We start from the raw sequence: 25,804 nt of genomic DNA on the forward strand, positions 1-25,804 counted from the left end.
AATCTCTAGATGCTCTTACTAAGGGAGCAAACATATCTTGGAACATGTCGATGGCGCTGACTACTCGAGCTACTGTAGTATGTAGTATGCATAGGTATTTATCGGGAATTAGCTTGTGAAACGGCGCCTAATGACAATGGTGTATCAAATTAACTTGATTAGCATTGCGCGTACGAAAGAGTATAATTGCATTTCAAACTCCACTCCCTACCTAAGCTCAACTCTATCTTGACTTTCTGTCAGACTAGCTTTATATTTGCAGATCATCCATTATCAGCTTCAAAGCAACTCAGTATATGTGACAGATCTTGCGCGTACGTATACCAAATGCGAGAACATCTGAGTTTTGACAGACATGCATACATTTATGTATGCCAAGGACAACTTGCGGCTGCGATGCAGAGGTCCGTCCGGATTTGGCCCGTCCACGGAGCTTATTTATATACCTCTTATGAGGCAACGAGATAGCCTGTCAATGCCGCCTGCCGCTGTTCGGATCGTATACGTATTCGAAGCAGGCTAGAGATAGAGGAGGTGAGGCACTCAATTATATAGTACGTCAAATCTAAAAGATAGGGAAAAGAGTGAAAGATGTTTTAAGATTATTATCTAAACTGTTATTTCCAGTCTGGCCTTGATTACATACTTCGAAACCCACGATGAATAATAAATAAGATCTAATGAGATCTTGGAAACCTAAGCAGAGCTAGAGATTCGAAGCGTGGCTCGGGTTTGCGGGGGGTGACAGCCACAGCGGGGTGAAGCACCTAACTGAGGAAGTACCTAGCTGGATGTCTACAGCAGGTACCTACAGTTTACAGAGGGTACCTACAGAAGGTACAGAAGGTACATGTACCTGTCCCAGCCAAGTCCCAGCTGTCCTTGCATCATTTCATTCCGTTCCATTCCATTTCATTAATCTATCTTCAGCATCCACGTCAACCACGTCACCGCCGCATACAAAGCTCATGCATGTGCATGTGGCCATTTGGTACCCTATTCAGCCAGTAGAGTCTTCGAGGTACCTTAGACCTTAGGGCTTTTCACCTCACTTCGACCTTCGATTCCAATGTTCTATGCAGATTCTTGTCTGTCGTCAGCTCCAGTCAGCTCCAGCTGTTTCCGAGAGTCCTTAAGGTCTTATTTGATTCCGGCTTCCAGCACTCGTTTACCATGATGTTTATTCTTTCTACCTGCGAGTAGCCGTCTCTCCCAGCTGAGCAACCAACCAACTAAGCGGTCAGCCGAAAATAGAACCATAGGCACCTACATTATTCAAAGCATGCCTTGGTTAATACAACCTTGGTTAATACAATTGTTTCCCGCTAGTCCTTTGTACGCGATAGTTTTTCTCAATTTGCAGGTGTGAGGGAGATAGAAGCTTGAGACTTGAAGTCTTGAGAAGTAGACCGGATAGATAAAATTTAATACGAATCGATAATGCCTTCAACTACCATCAACAACTACTTCGGGGAGGTTCCGAAAGTACATAACCTTGGATCGAAATGCCGGTTCGCCCCGATATCCCATCCCCCTTGTTCCTCCGACATCGACGAAATTCCGCCGGTAAACGCCCATTACTTTTACGCGTCTTCCGTTCCCATCGATGAGCCTCTTTCCACCACTCCTATTGCTGTTGCTGCCGATCCCAAATCTATCAGGAGTAGCCTCCGTCCATTCTCACCAGGGGACAACAACGCGATAGAGAAAGCCTGGTTGAGTCTCGCTTCGGACGCCTATCGCCAGAACCACTCCAATGCCCGGCAGAACCGACCTCCTAGCCCTCCACTTGCTAAAGCAAATAGCGAGAAGCTACGTAGTATCGTACGCCAACTAGCTGTGGAACATGCTGAAAAGCATGCACGCGAAGGCCCCTCGCGGGAAAAGGTCCAGCCTTTAATTGAAGCTCTGCCGGAGCTAGAGACTGCCGCGCTCTTATGCTGCAAAGAGCTTCTTGTTGATGTCGGTGTTGCTCTACGGATATCCTTCTGTGCTGTCGCTAGGCGAAGGCAACAGGAGCTTAACCGAGATATGGTTGCTCAAGCTGTTATGAGTGAGATGAATACGTTGCATACCGATTCAACGGCTTCCGTCACAGAACGCCGTGCGCCGCCTGACAACATGCCTTCAAGCCAGTCGCCAATCGACTCTGTGATGCGATCAAATCAGCTTAATGAACGGCCCAATAGCCAGCCTTCAAGCATAACGTCACAGTCCCCAACGACAGCTCAGTATCCCTCAATCGACAGAAGCGCCAATGTGCCAGTCCCTACGAAGTCTTCGTTAGTGGATGATGGTATCTCAGGTAGACCATTTGTCCGCGTAGGCACGCCGGAAACTCCGATTAATTCTCCACCGGCGTCATTTCCGAGGGCGAGTACTTTTCACCCCAGCAAGCTTGTTGAGGAGATGAGGATTGAAGAAGCCAGGTCGCCTCGTCCTACGCCGGTAGAGAACCCCTCCCCCTCCCCTAAGCCTGTGGAAGCTTCAAAGGTGGTTTCGCGCGAAGTGACGGTTGGTGTCTCCAGGTTACATGAAGTATCTCTCCCTGCGTTACAGATGAAGCCTATATACTGGTCTCCTGTTAATGATATTGCTGCCGTTCTCCGAGCTACTTGGTTCTACAGGTATTAAATCAATGTTCCCCCTGGTAAAGAACATTTACTAATTTAAAATAGAGATGATATGAGGCCAATTGATCCCACTGTAGCTAATCAGCTAGAAGCTGGATATCGAGAGCTCAAGCCCCACACTGAGACGTGGAACGATGAGCTCAGATGTGCCGTAGAAGTTGGCCCTCTAGGCGAGGAAAAAGTCTCGCATCCCTTATGGCCAAAGGCACTGGGCAAGTCTTCTAAAAAGGTCGACGATTTGATGGAGCCACCCATATCTAGCAATCCATTTTGTGCAGCTCGTTGTTTCCATGGAGAAGCAGCAGCTGAGGGTAGTCTGATACCCTCTCCAAACGAAGACAACTCCTCTCCTGTTCCAACCCACAAGAAGTTCGAGCAATATCATGTAATATACAAAGATCACACTACGGCGTATTTACTAAAGCCAAGCCTGAAGCCATCGGCATATTACGGTCGCCGCCCAGTAGCAAAGATAATGAGAGGCATTACCGTTGGCATCCCGGTAGTAAGAGGCTTTAACTATGAGGCATGGATGAGAAAGCACAAGAAGCAGGAGCAACAATATCAACAAGCCCTATCAGGTTTCAATAGTTCGCAAGAAAATGATAGGAATGACGCCTGCCCAGCCTGCAAGGCTGATGAAGAGCGGGCGCAGGTCACAGATCTGGTTCTAGTCGTTCACGGCATTGGCCAGAAGTTGGCAGAGCGAGTAGAGAACTATCACTTTACCCACGCCATAACTGCCTTTCGTCGAGCTGTTAATACCGAACTTCATAGTGACGCGGTAAAGGGAGCATTGAGACGAGGACAAAACTCTATCATGGTTCTTCCAGTGAATTGGAGGCAAAACCTATCGTTCGAGGATGGCGGGCCAATGAAGGAGGAAGATAAAGAGCACTATACACCTGGCAACTTCACTTTAAAGGATATCGAGCCCAAGACGATTCCTGCCGTCCGGAGCATGATATCAGATGTCATGTTCGATATTCCCTTTTATATGTCACATCATAAACCCAAGATGGTAGCAGCTGTGGTTAGCGAAGCGAATCGCGTTTACAGACTCTGGTGCCGAAATAACCCCGGCTTTGCGGAGAAAGGACGGGTTCATCTGATCGGCCATTCGCTCGGCAGCGTCATGTGCATTGAAGTGTTGTCGAGACAGCCGACTACTCCACCAGTCCTAGAGCTCACGGCGCCACTCCAGTTAAATCATTTCGAATTTGACACCAAGAATTTGTTTCTTCTCGGCAGTCCTGTTGCTTTCTTCCTATTGTTAGAAAGGGGTGCGTTACTACCAAGGAAAGGGCGCCGGAAACCAGGGGCAGACCCCAACGATATTTTGTCGAAAGACGTCGTTGGGGATGCCGGACTGTTCGGATGTATCGCCGTGGATAACATCTATAACATCATGGCCAGGGAAGATGCTGTTGCGTATCTACTCAACGGCACCTTAGATCCGATGTACGCGGCCAGCTTGAAAACAGCATATGTGCCGAGTACATCGACGTCTTTCCTACACTCTGTAGGGCATGCGATGATGAGTATCGTCCCTGGAGTTGGGTCTTCCACGGCAGCTAATGGCGTAAATGCGCCGGTTCCAAGGCCGCCGACGATGCGTCTCCCCTCGCAACTCGAACTCGAAGTCCACGATTTCTCACGTGAGGAGATTGCCGAGAAGAAGGCTTTCCTCCTTAACGACAACGGTCAGATCGACTATTTCCTGCGGTCAGGTGGCGGCCCGCTCGAGCTACAGTATCTGAACATGCTAAGCGCGCACACCAGTTACTGGGTAAACCACGATCTTATCCGCATGCTATGCATGGAGATCGGGCGGAACCCTGGAAAGGCGAATACGCTACCCGCGATGAGGGCGGTTAAGGCTACGAAACGGGTTATACCTTCGGCAGTCTGAATAAAATATTTGTCTTATTTACGATTTACATTTGTATTTATGGCTTGGTGTTGCGGTGTGTTTATGGGATTAGACTCTGGATGATGACATAGAGACAGACAGACAGACGTCGGATACCCTACCAATTTGCACGAAAGTCATAGTTGTAATACATAGTGTAGCAATCAATGCTTTATAGTATAGCAAGCAATGTATCTTACATCCTACCTTATTATATTGTTTGAAGATGTGCGCTGCTCACCATCGCTGATAATTATCTATATTCCCAGCCCCCTGAGAACTGAAGGTGTCGTGTAATGGTCTCGAAGCAATCAGGGGTTGTCTCGAGAGAAAGCAACTTGCGTGCTATAGTGATAGTATATATCTACAACGTATTTCTACCTACCCTTATTCTATACGAGAGGAGAGGGTTGATACGAACCGGCCTCTCGAATCTTAGTATTAATGGCTATTGCTAACCAAGCTGTTATGAAGTCTATCAGGTAAGAAGCTCAGCTTACAAATAGATGTCGAAGTTCTCGATGGTCGGCGTTACTAGAGAGTAGGCTATTCCGCACTGACGCCATACGTGATAGATTACTTCAGCAACGAGATAAACGCGTCTTTACACTCCTGAGCGGGACCACTCGTTCTATCTAGACGGCTTACGCAATATTCGACCGGCCAATTGCTTTTGACTCGTGTAGATCGTTACTAAGCTACTTGCTCCTTCTTGCGGGAAGGTCGGAGGTAGTGTATTAGGGGACGTGGGAGGTGAAGTATGTATTAGAGAGTGTATGGATTAGACTGTTGGTTGTGAGATATCACAACGCACTAACTACCTAGGCATCTATATACCGGTCGTACAATGGTAGTGATATGCTTGTGCTATTGCCCCTTTTGTTGATCTGCTCTGTATGTATATAGACCCCTAGACCCCCTATTGCCACTGGCGGTGTTGGCATAGCCTCCTTGTGCTCAGGGGTTCATCTATCGTATCGCGTACGACATTAGAGTTCTACTTTGTTTCTATGCTGTGTATCTAGCTCCATTCATTGTCTTAGAGGTATTGCAGTTTAGTTTTAGAGATCTACTTTGCTAGTTCAAGCCCGTCCCTGTTTTAAGGTTCCTCATGATGGATCGAGGGAAGATTTAGGCTACTAGAATCCATATCGAGGTACGGCATGTACTAGAAATTCTGTTGGGATTCGTTCTAAGCTCGACAATCATGCTTCTCTATCGGGAAGTGAAGTGGCTACTCGTAAACCTTGGTGACTGACTTTGAGACACGTTCAGCAAGTCAGCCGACAGAATCCCTTGGTATCTCTAGAGATATTGGTATGAAGGAATATGGCAATCGACCGTATTGTTGGGCCGGGTCTATCGGGATGAAAGGCTATCTATCGATGAAGGCTTAGACGTTTCCTGAGACGGCACACTATCTTGCTTGATCTCAGATAGTGACACCGGAGAACGCAAATTGTTACCTTGCGCGTTGCCTTGGATCGAGATTATGTAGATATCTGTTGGAGCACTTGCTCTCCTCGACCTTCCGAACATACGTTGTTCATCGACTAATACGATCGAATGCAATCAATTTTCGGCCCTATCTAAGTCCTACATATACTAATCGAGCCTGTACCACATCTGTGTATAGGTGCCACTACATGCGTTAGTATTCAGGGCACATCCATTGACACCAACGGATATTCTGGCCCCCTCGCCATCTAACGATCAGTGATTACATAGATGAAATAGGGCTGACCGTGCCACAAGGCCACGATAATAATGCCAGTCCGGTTACGAACCAACACATGTTGGCGAATAATTACCGGATGTCTGGATTCGTCGCACAAAGGCAGACTCGAGAGAGTATCCCGGAGGATGAGACGGCAAATATGTAACATATGCCAACGGGGTGAGTATTCATGCATCGAGCTGGTGTATTACGTAGAAAGGCTTTTGCTTCCCGCGCTGCCGCGTTACTGTTCCAATAACATCGTACGCATACCTACACAGCTACATAAGGTAGGTAGGTATGTATTCCTATTCGCGTAGCTAACCGCATAACTTGGATAGAAGATCTACATCTACAGTGTCTCGACTGCTGTGTCAGGAGACACCAACGCCGCCTTCGGGAGAGGGGGGCTTCGCCACTCTCAGCCTTAAGGAGTCGAATCCTTCAGACTTCTACGTACATACGTACATACCATACACTATCTCAATGCTCGTCGACCTCAATTAACTTGAAGATCTCGAGATTAACCCACGGAGACTGGCTAATTAGCATTTTAATGCGATAGTGCATACATAGGTAGGTACCTGCTGCATACCTACCTAGGTACGCGGTTTTGTCGATACATACCATACCATACTATCATACACACCATCCAAGTTCGATCCACGAGCAGATGGAATCCGGCTCACCCCTTCGGGCTCCCACCAGAATGAATGGTTGTCGTAACTCCGTCGCGAGGGGGCCATAATCATCCCATGGGGCTAGAACTTACCTTCCCTCTCCCTCCCCCTCCCCCTCCCCCCATCATCTTCCTTTCCGCTTTTTTGCCCTAGCCCTAAGCATACCGGCATACGTATCTCCTACAGGCATAGCATGATTCGCCCATCCTCGCTCGCCCAGGGAGGGGGGCCTCGAGAGAAGATGGCCCGTCCCTAACCTTCGGAAACCACTGTTGACAGGAGGGGCGCGTAATGTACCTACGTAGGAACGCCACTGTGGATATCCATAGCCTGGGATCTGCGTTGACTGATACAATTGCCGAAGAACGTCTTTCTTGGTTCGCACTTATACGTACAATCTCTGGGTGCGCATTGTCCTCCCTCAGATATTGGAGCCAAGGCCTGCGATCCGAGAGTGGTGCATACCTACATACATACAACATCATTTCCATCCGGGGCGGTGAAATAATGTACGTAGGGAGAGAGTGGATAAAGCCTATGTACAGCTTCTTTCGCAGCCGAGCTTTGGCGCGATTAAATTGGTTTTCCATACGATCATCTTCGTCTTCCCCCCTCCTCTTGCGCGGTTACGCGCCTCTTCCTTAAACCCTAGCCGATGAAGAATCGAATCCCTACAGAGAGCAGAGAGCACAGAGCAATCCGCATGTACAAGGCACGATATGTAGAACTAAGTGCTGACAACCCAGATCGTCAACAAGGATGGCGACGGAAGGCCGCTCGATCCATATGTAAATAATAACCTTTAGCGTACGTACGGGGGAGGGGAGGCTGTAAATCGCTTTGCCGCTGACGGACGTCGGCCGCCGGGCATTTGTGTTGTCTGCGTAAATTCCGAAGCGTTTAAGCGACGGCATCTCATCTGGGAGACGTGACGAAGTCTCGGAGAAGCGAACCTGTGATTCGTTCGTCATGGATCCTCGGATTCCAAATATGTAGACCAGGGTGCTAGAGACGCTAGAGACGTTAGACCTCGAGCCGAACTCATGATTCTCTCACCATCCCCTTGTTTCTTTTTCTTTTTTTACTCAAGTATTTGATATTGTTTTCCCCCCCTTCTCTCCTGACCTTCTTTACCCCTCTTAGTCTCTAGTTTGCCCCCTCGAAGCCCACTCGCTCGTATCACGAGTAAACGGGATCCTATGGTTCTGATTATCATCACCATGGATTTAAGATTGCCAAGAGAATAAACCGGGGCCGTAGCGACTGGGGATATCTCGCAACGAGTTGCATCTTTTCTACAACCCCGGGCCGGGGTAGTCCTGTCTTGTCTGTGTAGTGTATGTAGTTGTTCTGGGAGATTTCCGTATGTAGTGTATGTATGTATTGTACCTACATAAACATCCACATCCACAGCTACCGCAACCATGAAGCCCCCCTGCATCCACGAGCTGAAAAAGCAGGGGGGATACACCATCAGAGAGGAAGGAGGACGGTGAACTTATTATTATCCTAGGGTCAACAGGGCCGGCCATCCATCTGTAGCTAGAGGAAGGCGTACGTCGACCAACCAATCTTGTTGGCAAGGCTGGTAACCGTTAGGTACTACATGCATAGTACCTACATTATGTTCTGCTTTTGGATGAAGGATTTGCTTGATACCCCCCCTTGACCTGCGATTTTCGGTCTCGCATTGCGACGCGATCCTTCGCGCAAACGCAAACGCTCAGCTGCCGCATCTGACGCGGAAGAATTGTTCTAGAAGGTAACCCAATATAAACTGCTTAACGGGCCAGCTGAGGAGAAAATGTAACGGCAGCATTTGCCTTCATTTCGCTCCCGCCTGTTCATCTTCTGGCATTATCAATGCGAGCGCTTGATAAGTCACACTCGATCGCTTAGCGCCAAACTCGTCGGCTAGGATGTGGTGTAAGTGCATTGACGTTTTATTATTTGAGTTAATGGGGGGTTACTGGGAGGCAAATATCTAAGTTCCATCGTAACGGGTACGAAGATGAAGGATTTTTACCCACTGGCATGGGCCGGTCAAGTTGAAGTTGCGCATGACGGCTCAAGCACCAGATACGTTTTCGTTCAAGTGGCTTAAGACGGCTAGACGGGTAAGAACGGAACAATGTCGTTTAGCAAGGTCTACATGCGATCCTATTCTGTATGCCCTTGCAAGATACTACATAGACAGGAGTATGTAGCAACGTCTTCGGCATCAGACCTACATACGTCATGCCTTTGTGCTTCCAACGTCCATAAGCACTTAGTCCTATCTCCGTGACACAAGTGCTATAGAACGGGTACTGGCATCAGTATACACATGTATCCAGCTGAACTGGGAATTGGGGGCGCAAAGGCTTCGACCGAATCCAAGGCTACCTACACCAGGTAAGGCAAAGCAGAGCGAGGTAGGGCTCACGATCCTTTAGCCTAGTTACCTACATAAAGCAAGTAATCAATATCAGGAACGAAATCCAGGTTTCTCCATGGCCTTCGAACGTCTTGAACGTGGCGTGATATATGCCAGTTACCACGCAATGTGGTTGCATTGCATGGCAGCGTCAGACTACAGTTTGTGAAATTCCCGTAGTGTCGGGCCCGGAACGTGTCCTGATATGACCGTTCTGCATCACGAGGACCTCTTAGGCGGGAGTTGTTACGGTTAGGAGATAGTGCTCCTCGTGCATGTGAGGTATGTAGACAAATTTTGTTTGAACGGTTGGGGTCCCTAATTTGGTGCATGATTAATCTGACGTAGGCTCATGTGAGCTTCTACCTAGCTCCCTCGATTTAGAGGACGACAGCGCTTATTGGAGTGATGGGTCGTATGCAACCTGAACTTAGCATCATATGAAAATACAACCATGTTATCATGATCTTGTAGGCTACAGGCTACTGTTATCGTTTTGAGCGTTGAGGTTGCTCTCATGTTGATGACAGCCTTCTACTTTAGATAAAAGGTAAGTAGGCTGTCGATCATGTAGATTATCATGTAGATTAGATAGGCAGATGCGGTTCGGTCACAAAGGGAGAATGTTACAGGCAGAACAGGGCGAGTTAATATTGCGACCTACATAAAGTTGAAAATCATCTCTCATATCGCGGGGACAGAGCCCCATGGTGAATAGATGAATCTCGGTAGAGATGTGGTCGTCATCGGCGTCAGGGGGTGCGGATCTACACCTGACAAGGAATGTAGATATACAATGCTGCCTGCTTATTCGGTGCTAGAATATTGGTACCGTGGTTTAGTTATGCTAGTACCAGTAAACTCGCTTTTTGGCATGAGCTTGGCTCCTAATTTACTAACGGTGTAATGCACTGCGACAGAGCTGTAGAAAGTAACTCATAATAATAAAAATATCGGGTTTTAGCATCGCGATATTTTGTCTCGTCACACTCAGTTGGTCGCCTTACCTTAGCTTAGAGATATCTAACGTAAGCAAGAAGACATGTCGTCGTCGTTGTTGTTGTTGCAACCCTCGGGATTGTTTCAGATAATTGAAACCAGAGAAGTCGTCGACAGCTGCATAACGTACATGGCACCGGCAAACTCCAACCAACAGGGGAAATTCCAGTGGTTCTGCTAGGTACACCGCAAGAACGACAGAGTCGCATGGGCGTGGGTACACAACGGCGGGCTGCAGGTGGCGATCTCCACGTCCAACAGGGGGTCTGACTGGCCGTTGTGGTGCTGCAGGTTCAGCGGACGTCCTGGAGAGGGGGCCAGGGACGGCGCTTAATACCAGCAAGACCCGAAAGTCATAGGCTGACCGCCACTCCTATTCCAGACTGTCGGTTGTTAGTTAATATCGAGTACACTAGGTAGATAGGTGTGTATGTCCTGGGTGAGTAGGTAACATCGCGCGTGTGTATGGGGTAAGAACTTGCGAGCTGATCGGGGAAAATAAAGAAACGAGTTAGATGAGATCGTGCTGAACAAATTCAATTTAGATATGGTAGCAGTCAGATATTAACGATGATGTCGATGACGAGATATCGAGGTGATTCTTAACTAAAAAGACACAACCTGGAAACCTGGGCGTCTCTCGAGTAGGTCTGGGGTGCGTACACGTAGTAAAAGTACTGGTTTAAAGTACCTAGAACTGGTAAATGTAAGCACTTAACTGCGCGTATGCCAGTCATGCCGTTTTACACAGAACAGGCGACTTTCAGGTTATCGTAAGGCTGAGGGCCCCTCTTCTTGCTTGGGGTTACTTGGGGTCAACCCGTCAGCACTCTCTCGCTCCCAATCAAACCGATCTGGCGAGAGATTTCCTCGTGTGAAAAGCGCCGACATTCGACCGACGATGCTTCTAGAAAGTAAGCACCTTCTTTTCGGCCTTACAGTTCCCGCGCCACGGTGGTCGGCTCGTGGCAGGCCAGATACTACCATACTTTAGTTTCCGTACGAGGTCGTTTGTTTATGTACATACTTATTGGACCCCGAACCTGTGATACTCTTATCGACCATTCGATGTTGGATTAGGATGTTCCTGCATCGTATGTAAGGGTCCTCCCGTAGGACTGCAAAGCCTAGGTTAAGGTACTTAGCCTGCTATACCTCGTAGATAACTCTCTCTAGCCAAGCCTCGGCGTAGGTCACGTATTCTCTAACCGCATCTTTCTATATGCGTGTAAGTCTTTGTCAAACTCAGCGCGCTTATTATTAGTTTTGTGAGGCTTGCCTTGTGTAAACTACCTTGTACCGTGATACGTTACGCGCATAAATAGTCGTAACACATGAAAGCGTCAGCTCACTCGTGATATCGTACTACCAAGTGTTCCTATTGTCTTTTCCGCCTTGTCGTTATACTGCGTATAGCTTGCGGCATTCCTCTATGTGCGACATAAATATGGGGGCCGCTTCAATTCGACAAATTCGGACCGGAGCCGCAGATGTATTGATTAATGGATCTGTAAAGTTGGACCGGAGCCGCAGGTACAGCATGATACTAGTATCTCCATCGAGGAAATAGCAAGTCTGTATTATAAATCTCCTTTTGCTTTGGGGATTTCCAATATAGTATGTAGGAGGTAAAATGTAGCCTTTATTTTCTCATCGTACTGTAATTTACGGGAGACTATTGGCACAGTGTACCTCGTACGGGTCTCCAATATCTGGCCAATTATATCTGCCCCCGCACACATTAGTATTGTGGATCCCAAAAAAAGCCATGGCCCCATGTGAAAACGACGCTACGTCCCATAAGGTATAGCGGGATTAAAATATTACTATACTTGGAAATAAAGTCTTAAAAACGGTGCTATGTACTCTTCTGCATTTTATAATACCCAATTGGTAGCCAATCCACGAGGATGGGTTTCTGTATGGGAGTATTTTAATATAGTTTAGGTACCTCACATAGCAGACTTTTCTTATCTTCGTAATGGGCATTCTTGTTTCAGGTCAACCCTATGTAAGTTTCTATACGACTTATAATTGCTGCCTACAGTCTCGAGTCTCAGTTGGTAGGATGACGAGATATCTCGTTAGTTCTATGTAGTAAAGATATAAAAATAAATATTTACGAGTCATGTTCCGTCATGGGGGATAGTTCATCTTGAAACTAGATAACAATCCTTGATCGGAAAGGTGTTTTTTCATTGGCTATAGTTGAGCCCCCATGTTATTCGAATTACCTACCTTGTCACCTATCTTGCCAATCTAGGTAGCACGTACTTTTGTAAGTAAATTGTGCTATATTGTACGATGCGTACCTTGACGAATGTTAGGGGCTTACGTACAATACTGATACATATTGGTACAAACACCGCTTTTGTTGGAGTACCACGGATCGCGGCAGCAGCCATAGTTACGGTTCGATGATACCCATTGCGCTGGTAGGCTCTGCATACGACCTACCAGCTATGTAAGTGGGTGCCTACATGATGTAAGTCCCTGCATTGGTGACCATTAGTTATGCATCTATAATACTACATAATACTACTTTGTCTTGGCTATTATTATTTTTGTGACCAGAAACTAACGAACCAACGAACCAACAGCAGATAAAAGTTCTTATGAAAAGACGCCACAACCGTACGTGCTCTGATAGGGGCGATTGGTATGTTAGGTAGGCTGGCCTGACTAAACTTCGTTATTGCTTCAATGATATATCACGTAATAGTGCCTCCTTGGTAGTTGATGCGTACCGAGATCTTAGCTTAGTGCGCTCCGTTTGGCTACGAATGCACGTCAGGAAGACGGGCTGAGCCTTGTCCACTTCTCGTTCATGTCGTGTCACCCAATAAGTAACCTAAGCGTTCTTGATAGTGAACTCTTATAATATTTTATAGCATTCGTTTAATAATCAAATCAGGCAGCGTAAAAATAGATGAGGATTCCGAAGAATCATTCAAGCAAGCTGACGTATACACGATGACGGGCTGATGATGATGATGGATGATGATGATGTGATTGCCAAAAAAATGAAATTGGTATCTCGTCGCTTTGTTGGGTTCTAAACGACTAAAGCCGTAGACCAAAAAAAGCAACCCAAAAAGTTTTCCTCTCCTAGCCTAGGGTAATATGTGCCTAGAACCGTCCTGAACGCCTAGTTGTTCCCCAGCTTGTTGAGCTTGGGATGAGCCTCCATGATGCTTAGCTAGTAATACAAATAATGAAAATTGAAACATAAAAAAAAAAAACCCACGCTCTCAAAAACAAAGCTATGACATGCTCGATATGATAGAAAACATCCGTCCCAGGGCATAAGTTCTATGGCCCGTTTTCCCGCTAAGAACCAACTCCAGTAAACACCCAGGATATGCGTACAAGTAGAATGAAGAACAATGTTAAAATCGATAGATGAAATGGCTTCCTGTCACCCCCGCGTCCTCGTCGTAATCGTCATCATGGTTCGAGTTTATCATCTCTTCGTAAAAGGCATAGGCGCTAAGAGGTTACTGTTGCCGGCCTGGGACATAGTCATCGGCGGTAATTGAGCAGCGGGAGCGACTAGGTGCCCGGGAGTGCTACCGAGCGTTCTCGTCGGCGCCGGATAAGCATCGTAGCCATCGGAGCGCAAGTCTAATGTACCCAAATCGAAGCGCTTGGAACAACCGTCTTCCATATGCCTTATTTATCTGTTAGCTTTGGGGTCCCCGCATCTATGTGGAAAAAAGAAAAGGATATATGTGACTTACCTTCGAAGGGTATCTTTCCGCGCAAACATTCGGCCGCAGTAATCACACCTGTGGTTCTTCTCTTTCATGTGAACACTCTGGTTGTGTCTTTGTAGATCCGTCTTCCGGACGAATTTCTTGTTGCAATCTGGAACCGTGCAGGGAAAGGGATATTCCCTCTTCTCGTCGTGGGTTTCCATATGCGCTTTATAGTTGTAGCTCCTGCTAAATAGCTTGCCGCACCCTTTAACCTCGCATTGAAAATTGGCCTCCTCCTTCGTCGTCAATTTTCGAGGCTGCCTCCTCGCTGCCCTTGGCACACGTAGCTGTCGCCTATCGTGAGAGAAAGCTGCCCCGGGTCCGGCATAGTATTGGTCTGATTCGAGCGACGAGTATTCAGACCTGGGCCATGACCCTGAAGGGACATCTGACAGATAACCCGAGCTACCGGCAGTCGAGCCGTAACTGTTATGTTCCAGAGGTAACGAGTGGGCGGAACGGGGTGATGGATACTGTGTTAGTTCAGCTCCAGAATAATCGGCAGCGGCAGCGGCAGCAGCAGCACTCTCCATCTTGATCCGCGGTATTGGCGAAACACTATGTGAATAACCGAAAGCGTGCCTCGAGGATGGGTCCGGCGATCGAGAAGCTGCCGAAGACATGGGAGGAGGAGTACCACTACCTGAAAGCATAGGTACGTGAGTATGGTGAGATTGGTAGAGCTCATGGCTATACGATGCATGCATATTGTTAGGTTCGTAGTGAGCGAAGGGATCATAGTCGGCCGACGACATGTTCGGGGCCGTTGACGTTGAGCTAGGGTGTATTACGGTAGTCCCACTCCAGCCGGCCGAGGTCATAGCATCCAAAGGCGGGAGCGAGTGTTCGGAGCCCATATTAGAAGACATGGTTGCGCAAGGCTGCTCAAACATGGAAGCGATCTTGTAGATTGGGTCAACAAATTCCGGCGAGGGATAATCCAGAGTAGGGCTGTCGGAGCAATTTGTACTTGGAGGTGACGCCGGTGACCTGGTCAAGGATGGAGGTGATAGATCCATCGGGGCTGTATCAAACGCGAGATGCGTTCCAACAGACGGTAAGGTTGGTTGTATAAAAAGAGCTAAAGGGGGAACCTGGTTGTTGTGCAACAAGGCGTGCCCGGTGAGAGAAGACGACACAGGGTGACTTATGGGAAGCTGGGAAGCTGGGAAGCTATGGGAGTGACCTCTTCTTCCAACTATACGTGTATGACGGAGTAAGAGTCTAATTTGAGGCTTGATTAAGTGATCAAGGTGTGTCAATACATAAAAAAGGCTATGGAGACATTCCGTGGGATGTAAGCATAGTTATACAGAAAGCAGTCTGGTTCCCTTGTAAGTACAAGGGAGTAGACCAGGAGCCTCGGCGCACACCCCTACTCTGTACGTCTACATATGTACGTATCGTACCAACCAGCGTTGGCGTAACAATGGGAATCTTCAGAGTAGAAGAAAGTACCGTAGGAGTGAAACTGTACTCCATAATGCCTGCATCAGGATAAACATAGCCAGGCAGACAAGTCTCCCAGGAACGAACGACAAGCGCGATATGTGAGGCAGACTCCGGAAAATTAATGTATACATGGAGCCGGGGGGTAGGATAGCCCACGGTCCTCGTAAGGCCAGACCCATTTTTACTGGTCTGGTTGGCCTGTCATATCGGGTAAGAGTGGTAGTATATCAAAATTGAGGAGGATACAAGAACCACAAGGGTGTGTGCGTGAGTGTGTGGTGTCAAATGAGATATTCGCGCGGCAGTCTTAAGCGTAGTGGATGCAATGTAGGGGCCATGGATAGAGACACCATGGAATATACACAGCAAAGATTAGTACCATAACGTCAGATTATGCGTGGGTACATTTTAACGTAGCATAGCTTAGTTCCTAGTAGTTACTATAGTAGTACACGAAGAAGGAATTTCCATACTTAGAAAAAAAGGTACTACACTTGTAAGGTAGCCCAGCCAGTACCACATAATGTAACAAAGATTGGAGACCGGGACGAGAAGAGAAGAACTGGTAAGTGACTAGTATCACCGTACGACTTCGGCGGTTGGAGCCGGGGGCGGGGGAATAAATTGAGCCAGGACCGAAAATCGAAAAGTATTCGAGCCAACTTGGTCTCCTAACATGTATGTAAATAAATATCACTAACCTGCTTTTGTTATGTAGACTAACTACTGTTAAGCCTACTTAGGTCACTATCCAACATACCTTATTCGGGTAGCGTTTATGTGTTATGTACCTGCGCGCGCAGGGTAGTGTACACGTGTAGGTAGGTGGTAAGCAAGCGAACGGAATAGGTACACCTGAGAGATCCAATCCGGCTTCTCGAAGGTCTGAATCCTTCAGGTGCTGCATAATTGGTACCCTTATAACAGGCCCCTGTCCTTCACATTCATAGGAATTAAGTTCTTATTCGACGAGACCCGCGGACTCGTAAAAAAGGACAAGTTAGGCCACCAGCGGTTACGATACCTGTTACGAAATATACTACTATGTAGCTTGAGAATCTATTCGCGAGTTTCCGTTGATAATTCATGCGGTTGAGGAAGGTCATCAAAAGCCTCATTAATGCCAGAAGAGGGTCAATGTGACCATAACGGAAAACAATAGATGATTAAGAGGACGATGTCAGCAGCTGGTCAGCGGCTAGTCTGCTACGCTTATCGTCGTGTTCAGGCTAGCGCGGACGTGTGTTCTTTTTAGCATTGAGAATAGTGGCATGGTCTGATGTGTTGTTGGTTCTCAGAATAGCAGAATAGGTAAGTATGGGGTTCATCGCCTGGCTAACGTTTAATCTACTTTAGGTAGCGTGGGACAATAGGGCGGAAAGGCTGTGGATATGTGGAACTCTTTTTCTGTTCCTCCAGTCATCATCACGTATTTCCCTGCACTACGGCAGTGTACTTTGTATGTCGGGAACCCCAAAACCGGTATAGGGGACGGCTACTGGTTCGAGCGTCCCTGACTAGAGCCCGCACAGGGATCTGTTAGCCACATTAACATTCTTCGAGCACAGACTGCGGAACCCACTGCCGTCCGGCGTTAGGACGCCTAGTAGGAAGCCCTAAATTCCAGGGGTTATCGTCAACTCTTTCGCTAGTAGCAACACGTTGTAAATGCTATTGGTCTTTCATGTGTACCGTACACGCACTATGAAGCGAGATGAGACCCTTATCCCTAACTATGTATATTTCTAACTATATTCAGAAGCTATACTGATAGTTACAGTATGAGAAACTGTAGGAATGAATAGCTATATCCTTAATAGTAGCATAATAGTAGCAGCATAGTATCAGCATACAAAAACACCAGACATTAATCTTCTTTTTGGACGATGTAACTCTTCTCGTTCGTCTTTCTGTTCCAAGTTGAGCAAATACCAAATGATCACTATTCCTACGAGACAGGGCCCTGACCAACGTTCCCCGCCAGGCGAGCCGTCTTTTAGCTATTCGCAGCGCCATTCCCTGGAGGCTGGAGGAATGTTTATTTTCAGGTCAAGATCCCGACAGCACTTACAACCCTGATCGTAAATATTTTACTCCACGGCGGCTGCGCCACAGCACAGTATCAACGAAGCCAAGCTTTCATCTGGAAATAGACATGTAGTATCTCAAATATATCCTTACACTAATTACATGGTCCTCGTTTTTAACCTCGATAGTCTTGGTATGACAAATATCGTAGGACGGCGATCGATGGTCGGCGTATGAAGTCATAACTATATCAGCAGCAGCATGTTCTTAGCCGCACGGCTATCTTGCTTTTGTTCGTTTCTTAGCGGTACGATGATAGGTAGGATCCGTCATCCACTACCAACTTTACGGCAGGACAAAAGACTCTTTACACTACACTAGACCCGTACTGCCCTAGTAGCCCACTACATACCAGGGCAAGGTATATAAAAAATTAAAAAATAGTGAGTAGACCTAAGAACCTTTACATACACATCCAGCCCCCATCTCCCGCGCGCTAGGCGTAGCCCACGTGTTTAGCCGCGTTCCTCGGGGTGCGAGTCTATCGTAAACCCTCGAAGGCTTACCCAATAGCCGCGTCTCTTGCGCGAACACAGAACTGGCGGACCTTCCACACACGGCAGTTAGGCTACCCTGCCACGTTTCGGGAGACATAGTGCTGAGAGGCTTAGCTGCTCGAAGGAGCCAAATTTACATAAATCTATCCGTTTCAGGAACATTATGAACGATGAATAAGAGATAGCTCGCCGTTAGTTCATCGAAACGTTTCAACAAGCGCGAGCGAGTAGTTTCTCACGCTCCATTTAGTTAAAACATCCTATTCATATCAAAATAGTGTATTCATAAGCTAGCTGCTACCCGTACATACACTTACATGACTACCAGGTCGCCAAGACCTAGCCTCGCAAACCTCTATGTAGCATTATCTTCACGGGGATGGCGGGACATGCAGAGCATACCGCTAGTCGCTAAAGAAATCGGTTGGGGCGGAACGATCCACGCATCTCATACATCGTATCCGGTACTTCTCGCAACCTCTTGCCTTAACTACCGATTTCATACTGTACTTATACTATACTTGTAGATAGTGAAGGGGCATCACGAAGAAAGAGATCCGAGCCCCGAGCACGTTACCAGCGTATGGAGTCGGCTCGATGAGCATAGTATATGTATATGGTAACCAAGTAGCTTCGTATCCCTATCTCGGGATTTGAGGACGCAAAGAACATACGTTGCCCTGTGCTAAAGATGGTCCTGATACGGCATCTCTCCACACATACATACGGGCTGCTCCAAGGAGGATTCCTCTAAACTAGTGTACGCTAGCAGATCATAAAGACCAAGTTTAACTCGGTTTCGGGGGCTAAAACATATTCTATTCATATGAATTAGGTAGTTTTAGATGACCACATATATTTCTAAGTCAGTATGAACCATCGCTAATTGGGTGTGCCTTACCAACAAGAGGCTAGCCTTGCAGGATTCACAACTTCAGCATGACCTGAAACAAAGAATTGATTAAAACGTACTGCAGCGTAGTATTTTTATGCCGCCTAGTTGATCAGCTATCAATTCGTGCAGTCAGGTGTGATCTTAATAAAAATAAAAATCAGCTGTGCAACATCTCGAAATAGTAACACGGGTAGGGCTAAAGCTGAGAGCTGACGGTACATAGGTAGCTAACACCAACATAGCATTCGCGTATTATTCGGACTCGGACTAGATCGGACAAATATGGAAAATGGACATATCGGCGTTGTGTTAGATAGATGTAACTGAAATTCGGAAACGAAACTCGGAAATATGCGGCGAGCGCAAACGTTCCGAAGAATATGTTCCCAGTACCGAGGAGGTCATGTTGTGTTGTGTGGTGTTGGATGTCGAATGTTGGTTACGGCACGGTAATTTGATAAACTGCATACATCCGCATTTTCATGATATGATAATGATATCAATGATCGAACATATTAAAATGAAAGAAAAGGGGGAATCAATTAAGCTTAATGTACTGTGCCAGATCCCGACAATCTGGGTTCAATCGCAACGCCCCAAACCCAACTCCATGGATTGAAGGCAGAGGCTATCGGGAGCATCTGCCCGCTATCGGGACGTTCGTTCCTATGATGCTTTTGTGCAATCCAACGGTTTGTATGGGTTGTATGTATGGGTTGTATGGTGCCTCCCGCGCCGTCGAGATTCGGCTCATCCCGATACCACAAACCATAGATCTCGATTTTAGGGATTATAGAGCTAATCTATGTACCTACCTACCTAGGTTTAAAAAATAATAAAAACCTTATTGCGACCGCGCTTTTTACAAGACCCATTCTAAGTCAATTGGATTATCGTCGGAAACGAAACTGGTGGTGGCCTGAGATGGCTTGGCCAGGTAGCAAATAAATGGCCCACAACAACGCAGTGGAAGTTGAAACGACGCAGATGTCTAATAATATAAGCTTCCTCTAATGAAATTGATAGTGCAATTCAAATTGACTTGGATATATATAGATATATTCAATGTAGGCGTATTTCTTGCGTACCATACCGGCAATATGTGGTTTTGAGATATCATATTTTGGGGGCGGAATGATTCTTGTACAGGATATCATTGCTTGTATAGGAATAGTTTCTCTAATTGGCCCAATAATATTAAAAAATGAAAGTGTGGGTAATAAGGTTTAACAACGGACCAATTGCCAACAGCACTAGTGGACTGGCCACCCACTAGAGCCGTTAGCTCAATCAAAACACTCCCGCATTGCATTAGCGGGGTTGTTGTGGTGGGGCTAGGAGCCTAGGGTTCGAGTCCCAGGCATCCTAGCTTTTTAGCTTTTTAAGCTTTTTTGAGGTCACATGACCTCCGTCCCACTTATTCTGGCCAATCAGAGCCTTTAGATTCCGGGAATCATTCTTTTACAAAGAATGATTATTTTCAAAAGAATGATAATCTCGTAAAATATCATATTTCTCATTCTAACCTTTGTTATGGCTAATATGATAATTTACACAAGGAATCATTCCTGAAACCCATATAATGCCAGTACGGTATTTTTGGTAGGATGGCGGATGAGTGCATCTTCTCCAACTGGTACTTGCATCAAGTACCTAGATACATGTATGTATATAGGGCTGATAAGTGGGTTGTCTGTGGCTGCTCCAAGCCGCAACTTACCGTTTAGGTACAAGGTCTAGGAGAATCGTGCATGAGCCACCAGTTGCACAAGGCTGCAGCACTCTTTATCTTCTTATCCGGAATCAAATGCCAGTCAACTTCAGCCTGGCAACATCAACTATCGCATAGCTATCAAATCTCGCGATGCGTATATACAAATTAACATGCAAAAGTCTGAAGCCGGTTTGAGAATATAGTAAAAGAAAATACCCAAGCCGAACTAGTTTCTTTACTACCGGCGAGCCAAGCACATAAACATGCTATTCTATTTGTAACATTTCTACGAGACTGCAACTAAAGGAGGCTCCACGAAAACGACCTTAACATATCCGCGCCAATACGCGTGCCCTGAGGTTTCCATCGACAACTACATCGAGTCTCATACGATATTCTCTCACCATAAGAAAGCCTCTAATGATTTAACTCTGCACGCTCACCTTCATATCGTATTTGCCTAAAACCCAGCAAAGATGAAGTTCTTCATCGACGACCTTCCGGTTCTCTTTCCGTATCCACGGATATATCCGGAGCAATATGCATATATGTGTGATCTGAAGAAGACTCTCGATGCAGGCGGGCACTGCGTTTTGGAGATGCCTTCGGGGACCGGAAAAACTGTCTCACTACTATCATTAATCGTCGCATATCAACAACATTATCCCGAACACCGGAAGCTTATCTATTGTTCTCGTACCATGTCAGAAATCGAAAAGGCCTTGGCGGAACTCAAGGCCTTGATGAAATTCAGGGCTGATGAACTCGGCCACGTAGAAGATTTTCGCGGCCTAGGCCTAACAAGCCGTAAGAATCTCTGTCTCCATCCTTCGGTCAAGAGAGAAAAGAGCGGCGCCATCGTGGATGCTAGGTGTCGTAGCTTGACTGCCGGCTTCGTCAGAGAAAAGAAGGGAAAAGGCGAGAGCGTTGAGACATGCGTGTACCATGACAATCTGGACCTCCTAGAACCCCATAACCTTGTACCCAACGGTGTTTGGACCCTTGATGGCCTACTGAGATATGGCGAGCAGCACAAGCAGTGCCCCTATTTCACATCAAGGCGGATGGTAAGTTCTTCCAAGTTCATCTACCCGGGTTCTACATTGCTAGAGGCACAGAGCTTACCTTTTCCGTGTTATAGATGCAATATTGTAACGTTATAATCTACTCGTATCACTACCTGCTGGACCCCAAGATAGCAGAACGTGTATCTAAAGAGCTCTCGAAGGACTGCATTGTCGTTTTCGACGAGGCCCACAACATAGACAACGTCTGTATCGAGTCTCTAAGCACAGATATCACAGAAGATTCCCTACGAAAGGCCACCAGGGGTGCTCAAAACCTGGAACGTAAGATCTCGGAGATGAAGGAGACAGATCGAGAACAGTTGGAAAACGAGTACCAGAAGCTAGTGGAGGGTCTTCGAGATGCCGATGAGGCTCGGCAGGAGGATACTTTTATGGCCAACCCCGTTCTCCCCGATGACTTGTTGAAGGAGGCGGTTCCTGGAAATATCCGGAGAGCTGAGCATTTTACTGCTTTCCTGAAACGATTTATCGAATATCTCAAGACACGTATGAAGGTCCGACAGGTCATCTCGGAAACACCACCATCATTCCTGGCACATCTAAAGGAGCACACATTTATCGAAAAGAAGCCGCTACGTTTCTGTGCCGAAAGACTAACCTCCCTTGTGAGGACGCTCGAGCTAACCAGTATCGAAGACTATCAACCGCTACAAGAAGTAGCCACATTCGCGACTCTTGTCGCCACATACGAGAAGGGATTCTTGCTCATTCTTGAACCTTTCGAATCAGATACTGCCGAAGTACCAAACCCAGTTCTACATTTCACGTGCTTAGATGCGGCAATCGCTATCAAGCCCGTGTTCGACAGGTTCAGCTCCGTCATTATCACTTCTGGTACTATCTCGCCCTTGGAGATGTACCCGAAGATGTTAGGGTTTTCTACGGTCGTCCAAGAGTCATACACGATGACCCTAGCGAGACGATCTTTCTTACCAATGATCGTCACCCGAGGGAGCGATCAAGCAACTATCTCCACCAGTTTCGCAGTCAGGAATGAGCCTAGTGTGGTCCGCAATTACGGTAACCTCTTGACCGAATTCGCAAGAATTACTCCAGACGGTATGGTCGTATTCTTCCCATCATATTTGTACATGGAATCTATTATTAGCATGTGGCAGGGGATGGGCATATTAGACGAGGTCTGGAAGTACAAGCTCATCTTGGTCGAAACGCCGGATGCCCAAGAAACTTCGCTTGCACTTGAGACATACCGTATGGCCTGCTGCAATGGCAGAGGTGCTGTCCTCCTATGTGTGGCTCGTGGAAAGGTCTCGGAAGGTATCGATTTCGACCATCAGTATGGTCGAACTGTGTTGTGCATCGGCGTCCCGTTCCAATACACGGAATCACGTATCCTCAAAGCTAGATTACAGTTCCTTCGAGAAACCTACCGTATCCGAGAAAACGACTTCTTATCTTTCGACGCCATGCGACACGCCGCACAATGCCTCGGTCGTGTGCTCCGAGGCAAAGACGACTACGGAATCATGGTACTAGCCGACCGCCGGTTCCAAAAGAAGAGACACCAACTCCCTAAATGGATCAACCAGGCCATGCAAGAAGTCGACGGGAATCTGAGTACAGATATGGCAGTCATCACGGCGAAGCGCTTCTTGCGAGACATGGCGCGACCCTTTAAAGCTAAGGACCAAGAAGGGATCAGCGTGTGGAGTCTCGAGGATCTGAAAGAGCACCAGAAGAAGGTCGACGAGGAAAGGATTAAGGAGTTGCAAGATGACAACGCGGCTATCGAGGCTATGCATAGGGCCCAGGCTTTGCTGGCTATGCGGAGCTACAATGATGACTTCGATATGGACGACGACGATCTCGATGAGGGCATGATGGAGCTTGACGCCGCGTGAGCGTGAGTGTGCGGATAAGAGGTAGTCACCAGCTCGATATTCTGTATAACAATCACATCACATTAGAGCTTGGGGGTTCTCAGGCGTTGAAAACAAGCAACTAGCACCGCAAGGTTAGATAGGCATCTAATATAAATTGACCGCGGCTTAATATCAAGTCAACATCATACTCGCAATTATTAGTCTTCTTAATATTCGCGATGTTTTATTACACAATCTCCCAGCCTAAACCATGTGATTAATTTAACTATTATGTAGTAGATAGCTCTGACTTAGTGGGTAGACTTGGCGAGATTCCAAAAGTTCTCCATCTTGGACTTGGATAACACCTCCCTCGCCTCGCTGTCCGTCTCGCAGACCTTGGAACCCCATTTCCTAAACGCGCGGGACTTTACTTCTCCCTCGAAGATCAGCTTGCACTGGTTCTCGGCTAGATCCTTTAAATCGCCCTCTTCGTTCTCGGCCTTGAGCCATTCCTTCAAAGCCTCGTTCTGTGCGTCCTTCTCGCGAGATGGCAGGTTCTCGGTCCAGTTGATGCGGTTCAGGAGTAGTTTCTTGTAGTGCTTGATGGACCACTCGCCGCCCTCGGCAATGACCAGGTTCTGCTTCGGGTGCATGATGACCAACCCCGTGAGAGCAAGCTGGTCGGCGTTGACGCTAATCTTGTACCGGTGCTGACCGTTCGCCAAGCTATTGATCTTGAACACCAGCATATGCAAGCCCTTGGCCGCGTCCTTCTCCTGGTTCGTAGCCAGCTTCTCGTGCTTCTGCTCCTTGGTCAATCTCCGCTCCTCGTTCGTCTGCACGTGCTTGTTGTGCCGATCCGCAATCTCGCGATTCACGCGGGCTTCGACGGCCGTGGGATCTTTGACGGCTTCCTCGCCTAGGACACGCATTAGATTGCCCTTCTTGACCTTTGGCGGCGGCGCAGGGACTAGGCCGAGTCTAATCTTGGCTTGTTCCTCCTTCAGGTCGGCCATTCGGCGCTGTCGGCGCAGCTTGGCTTGTTCCGTGGAGGTGAGGTACATGGGTTTCGGAGCGGGGACGTTCTTGTCCTGGGGAGGTTCGATGGGGACGGGGTGTTGGATATATCTAGTAATTATCGTGTCTTCGGTGTCGATCTTGAGCACCTTGGGGTTTTCTATGTCGTCGTAGTTCTTGCCGTCTATTAATCCTTCGTCCCACCACTCGACATCTGGGGGAGCTTCAACCACGAAGTTCTTCTCGACGTCTTTGTCCTCGTCTATTCCGACCTTACGCGTGCCCGCCGCAATCTTCTTCTTCAGAGCTTCGAGCGCTGCTTGCCTTCGTAGCGCATTCGCTTGCTGGATGTATTTGCCTTTCTGGTTGAATATGAGTTGACGCGACTGTCTCGGTTTTGCGCCGGGAGCGCTTAGACTCGCGTCAAAATAGGGATTGTTCTTGATTTCCTCTTGCGATGGGCCGGATAGATCGAGGGGTTTGTGTTTCGGTTGTGCCTTGTTGCCATCATTCCGTGATCGCGAGCCTAATCCGGATTTCGAGTCGTTGGTCTTACCACCACCAGGCTTCCATTGTCCGATATCTTCCAACGCTGGATGAAGACCAACATTCAGACCACCCTTTGCCTTAGTAGATCCTATAGCTGCTGATACGCGTGCCTTCAATGCTGCTAGCTTAGCGGCTTTGTCCGTAGCAGACTCCGGTTTCTGTACTCGAGACCCAGCATCATTACGCGGGCCAAGGCCTGGCGAGCCGTGTCGCTCCATGAGATAGGATTATAATATTGGCCCTATGAGATGAACAAATGAGGTTGAAATCAGCAGACAAGTATATATTGACCCGGGAAGTGTCTGAATAGGATTTGAGTAATGATCTCGATGTCGGACAAAGAAAGGCTACCTCAGCCAAGGTAACGGTAGGCGAAACGAATTAAGACCACATACGGAGCGACACGCAATACATTTGGTAGTTCCCCAGAACAGGAGAAAGAAGAAGTATTACTATCCAGCTTGCACTTGTCTCAAAGGTCAAGTTAGGAGGTACTTTGGTCCTTAGCTGCTTTGATAGTTGCACACTCGCTAAGTCTAAGTCGCACTAGTGATTGATTGATG

The 25,804-nt window shown here is 47.3% G+C and overlaps 4 protein-coding genes across 4 annotated transcripts; 2 read left to right on the top strand and 2 right to left on the bottom strand.

Annotated features, from left to right (window-relative positions):
* Positions 1 to 1,109: 1,109 nt before the first annotated feature.
* F4817DRAFT_24362 (DDHD domain-containing protein) lies at positions 1,110 to 4,580 on the top strand. The gene is made up of 2 exons (XM_049299071.1): positions 1,110 to 2,627; positions 2,679 to 4,580. Exons 1-2 carry the CDS (start codon positions 1,441 to 1,443, stop codon positions 4,543 to 4,545), a joined length of 3,054 nt encoding a protein of 1,017 aa, XP_049161247.1. The 5' UTR covers positions 1,110 to 1,440; the 3' UTR covers positions 4,546 to 4,580.
* Positions 4,581 to 13,581: 9,001 nt separating this feature from the next.
* Positions 13,582 to 15,262, bottom strand: F4817DRAFT_24410 (uncharacterized protein). The gene is made up of 2 exons (XM_049299074.1): positions 14,098 to 15,262; positions 13,582 to 14,028 (listed from the first exon to the last, which is right to left on the bottom strand). Exons 1-2 carry the CDS (start codon positions 15,132 to 15,134, stop codon positions 13,821 to 13,823), a joined length of 1,245 nt encoding a protein of 414 aa, XP_049161248.1. The 5' UTR covers positions 15,135 to 15,262; the 3' UTR covers positions 13,582 to 13,820.
* Positions 15,263 to 20,776: 5,514 nt separating this feature from the next.
* F4817DRAFT_330602 (putative excision repair protein rhp3) lies at positions 20,777 to 23,889 on the top strand. The gene is made up of 2 exons (XM_049302409.1): positions 20,777 to 21,828; positions 21,903 to 23,889. Exons 1-2 carry the CDS (start codon positions 21,238 to 21,240, stop codon positions 23,709 to 23,711), a joined length of 2,400 nt encoding a protein of 799 aa, XP_049161249.1. The 5' UTR covers positions 20,777 to 21,237; the 3' UTR covers positions 23,712 to 23,889.
* On the bottom strand, positions 23,890 to 25,780 carry F4817DRAFT_330605 (PRP3-domain-containing protein). The gene is made up of 2 exons (XM_049302410.1): positions 25,637 to 25,780; positions 23,890 to 25,482 (listed from the first exon to the last, which is right to left on the bottom strand). The coding sequence occupies exon 2, from the start codon at positions 25,457 to 25,459 to the stop codon at positions 23,984 to 23,986; it is 1,476 nt and encodes a 491-aa protein (XP_049161250.1). The 5' UTR covers positions 25,460 to 25,482; positions 25,637 to 25,780; the 3' UTR covers positions 23,890 to 23,983.
* Positions 25,781 to 25,804: the final 24 nt, after the last annotated feature.

The sequence above is a fragment of the Daldinia loculata genome (genome assembly GCF_022478755.1).
Source record: "Daldinia loculata strain CBS 113971 unplaced genomic scaffold F4817scaffold_11, whole genome shotgun sequence".
NCBI lineage: Eukaryota > Fungi > Ascomycota > Sordariomycetes > Xylariales > Hypoxylaceae > Daldinia > Daldinia loculata.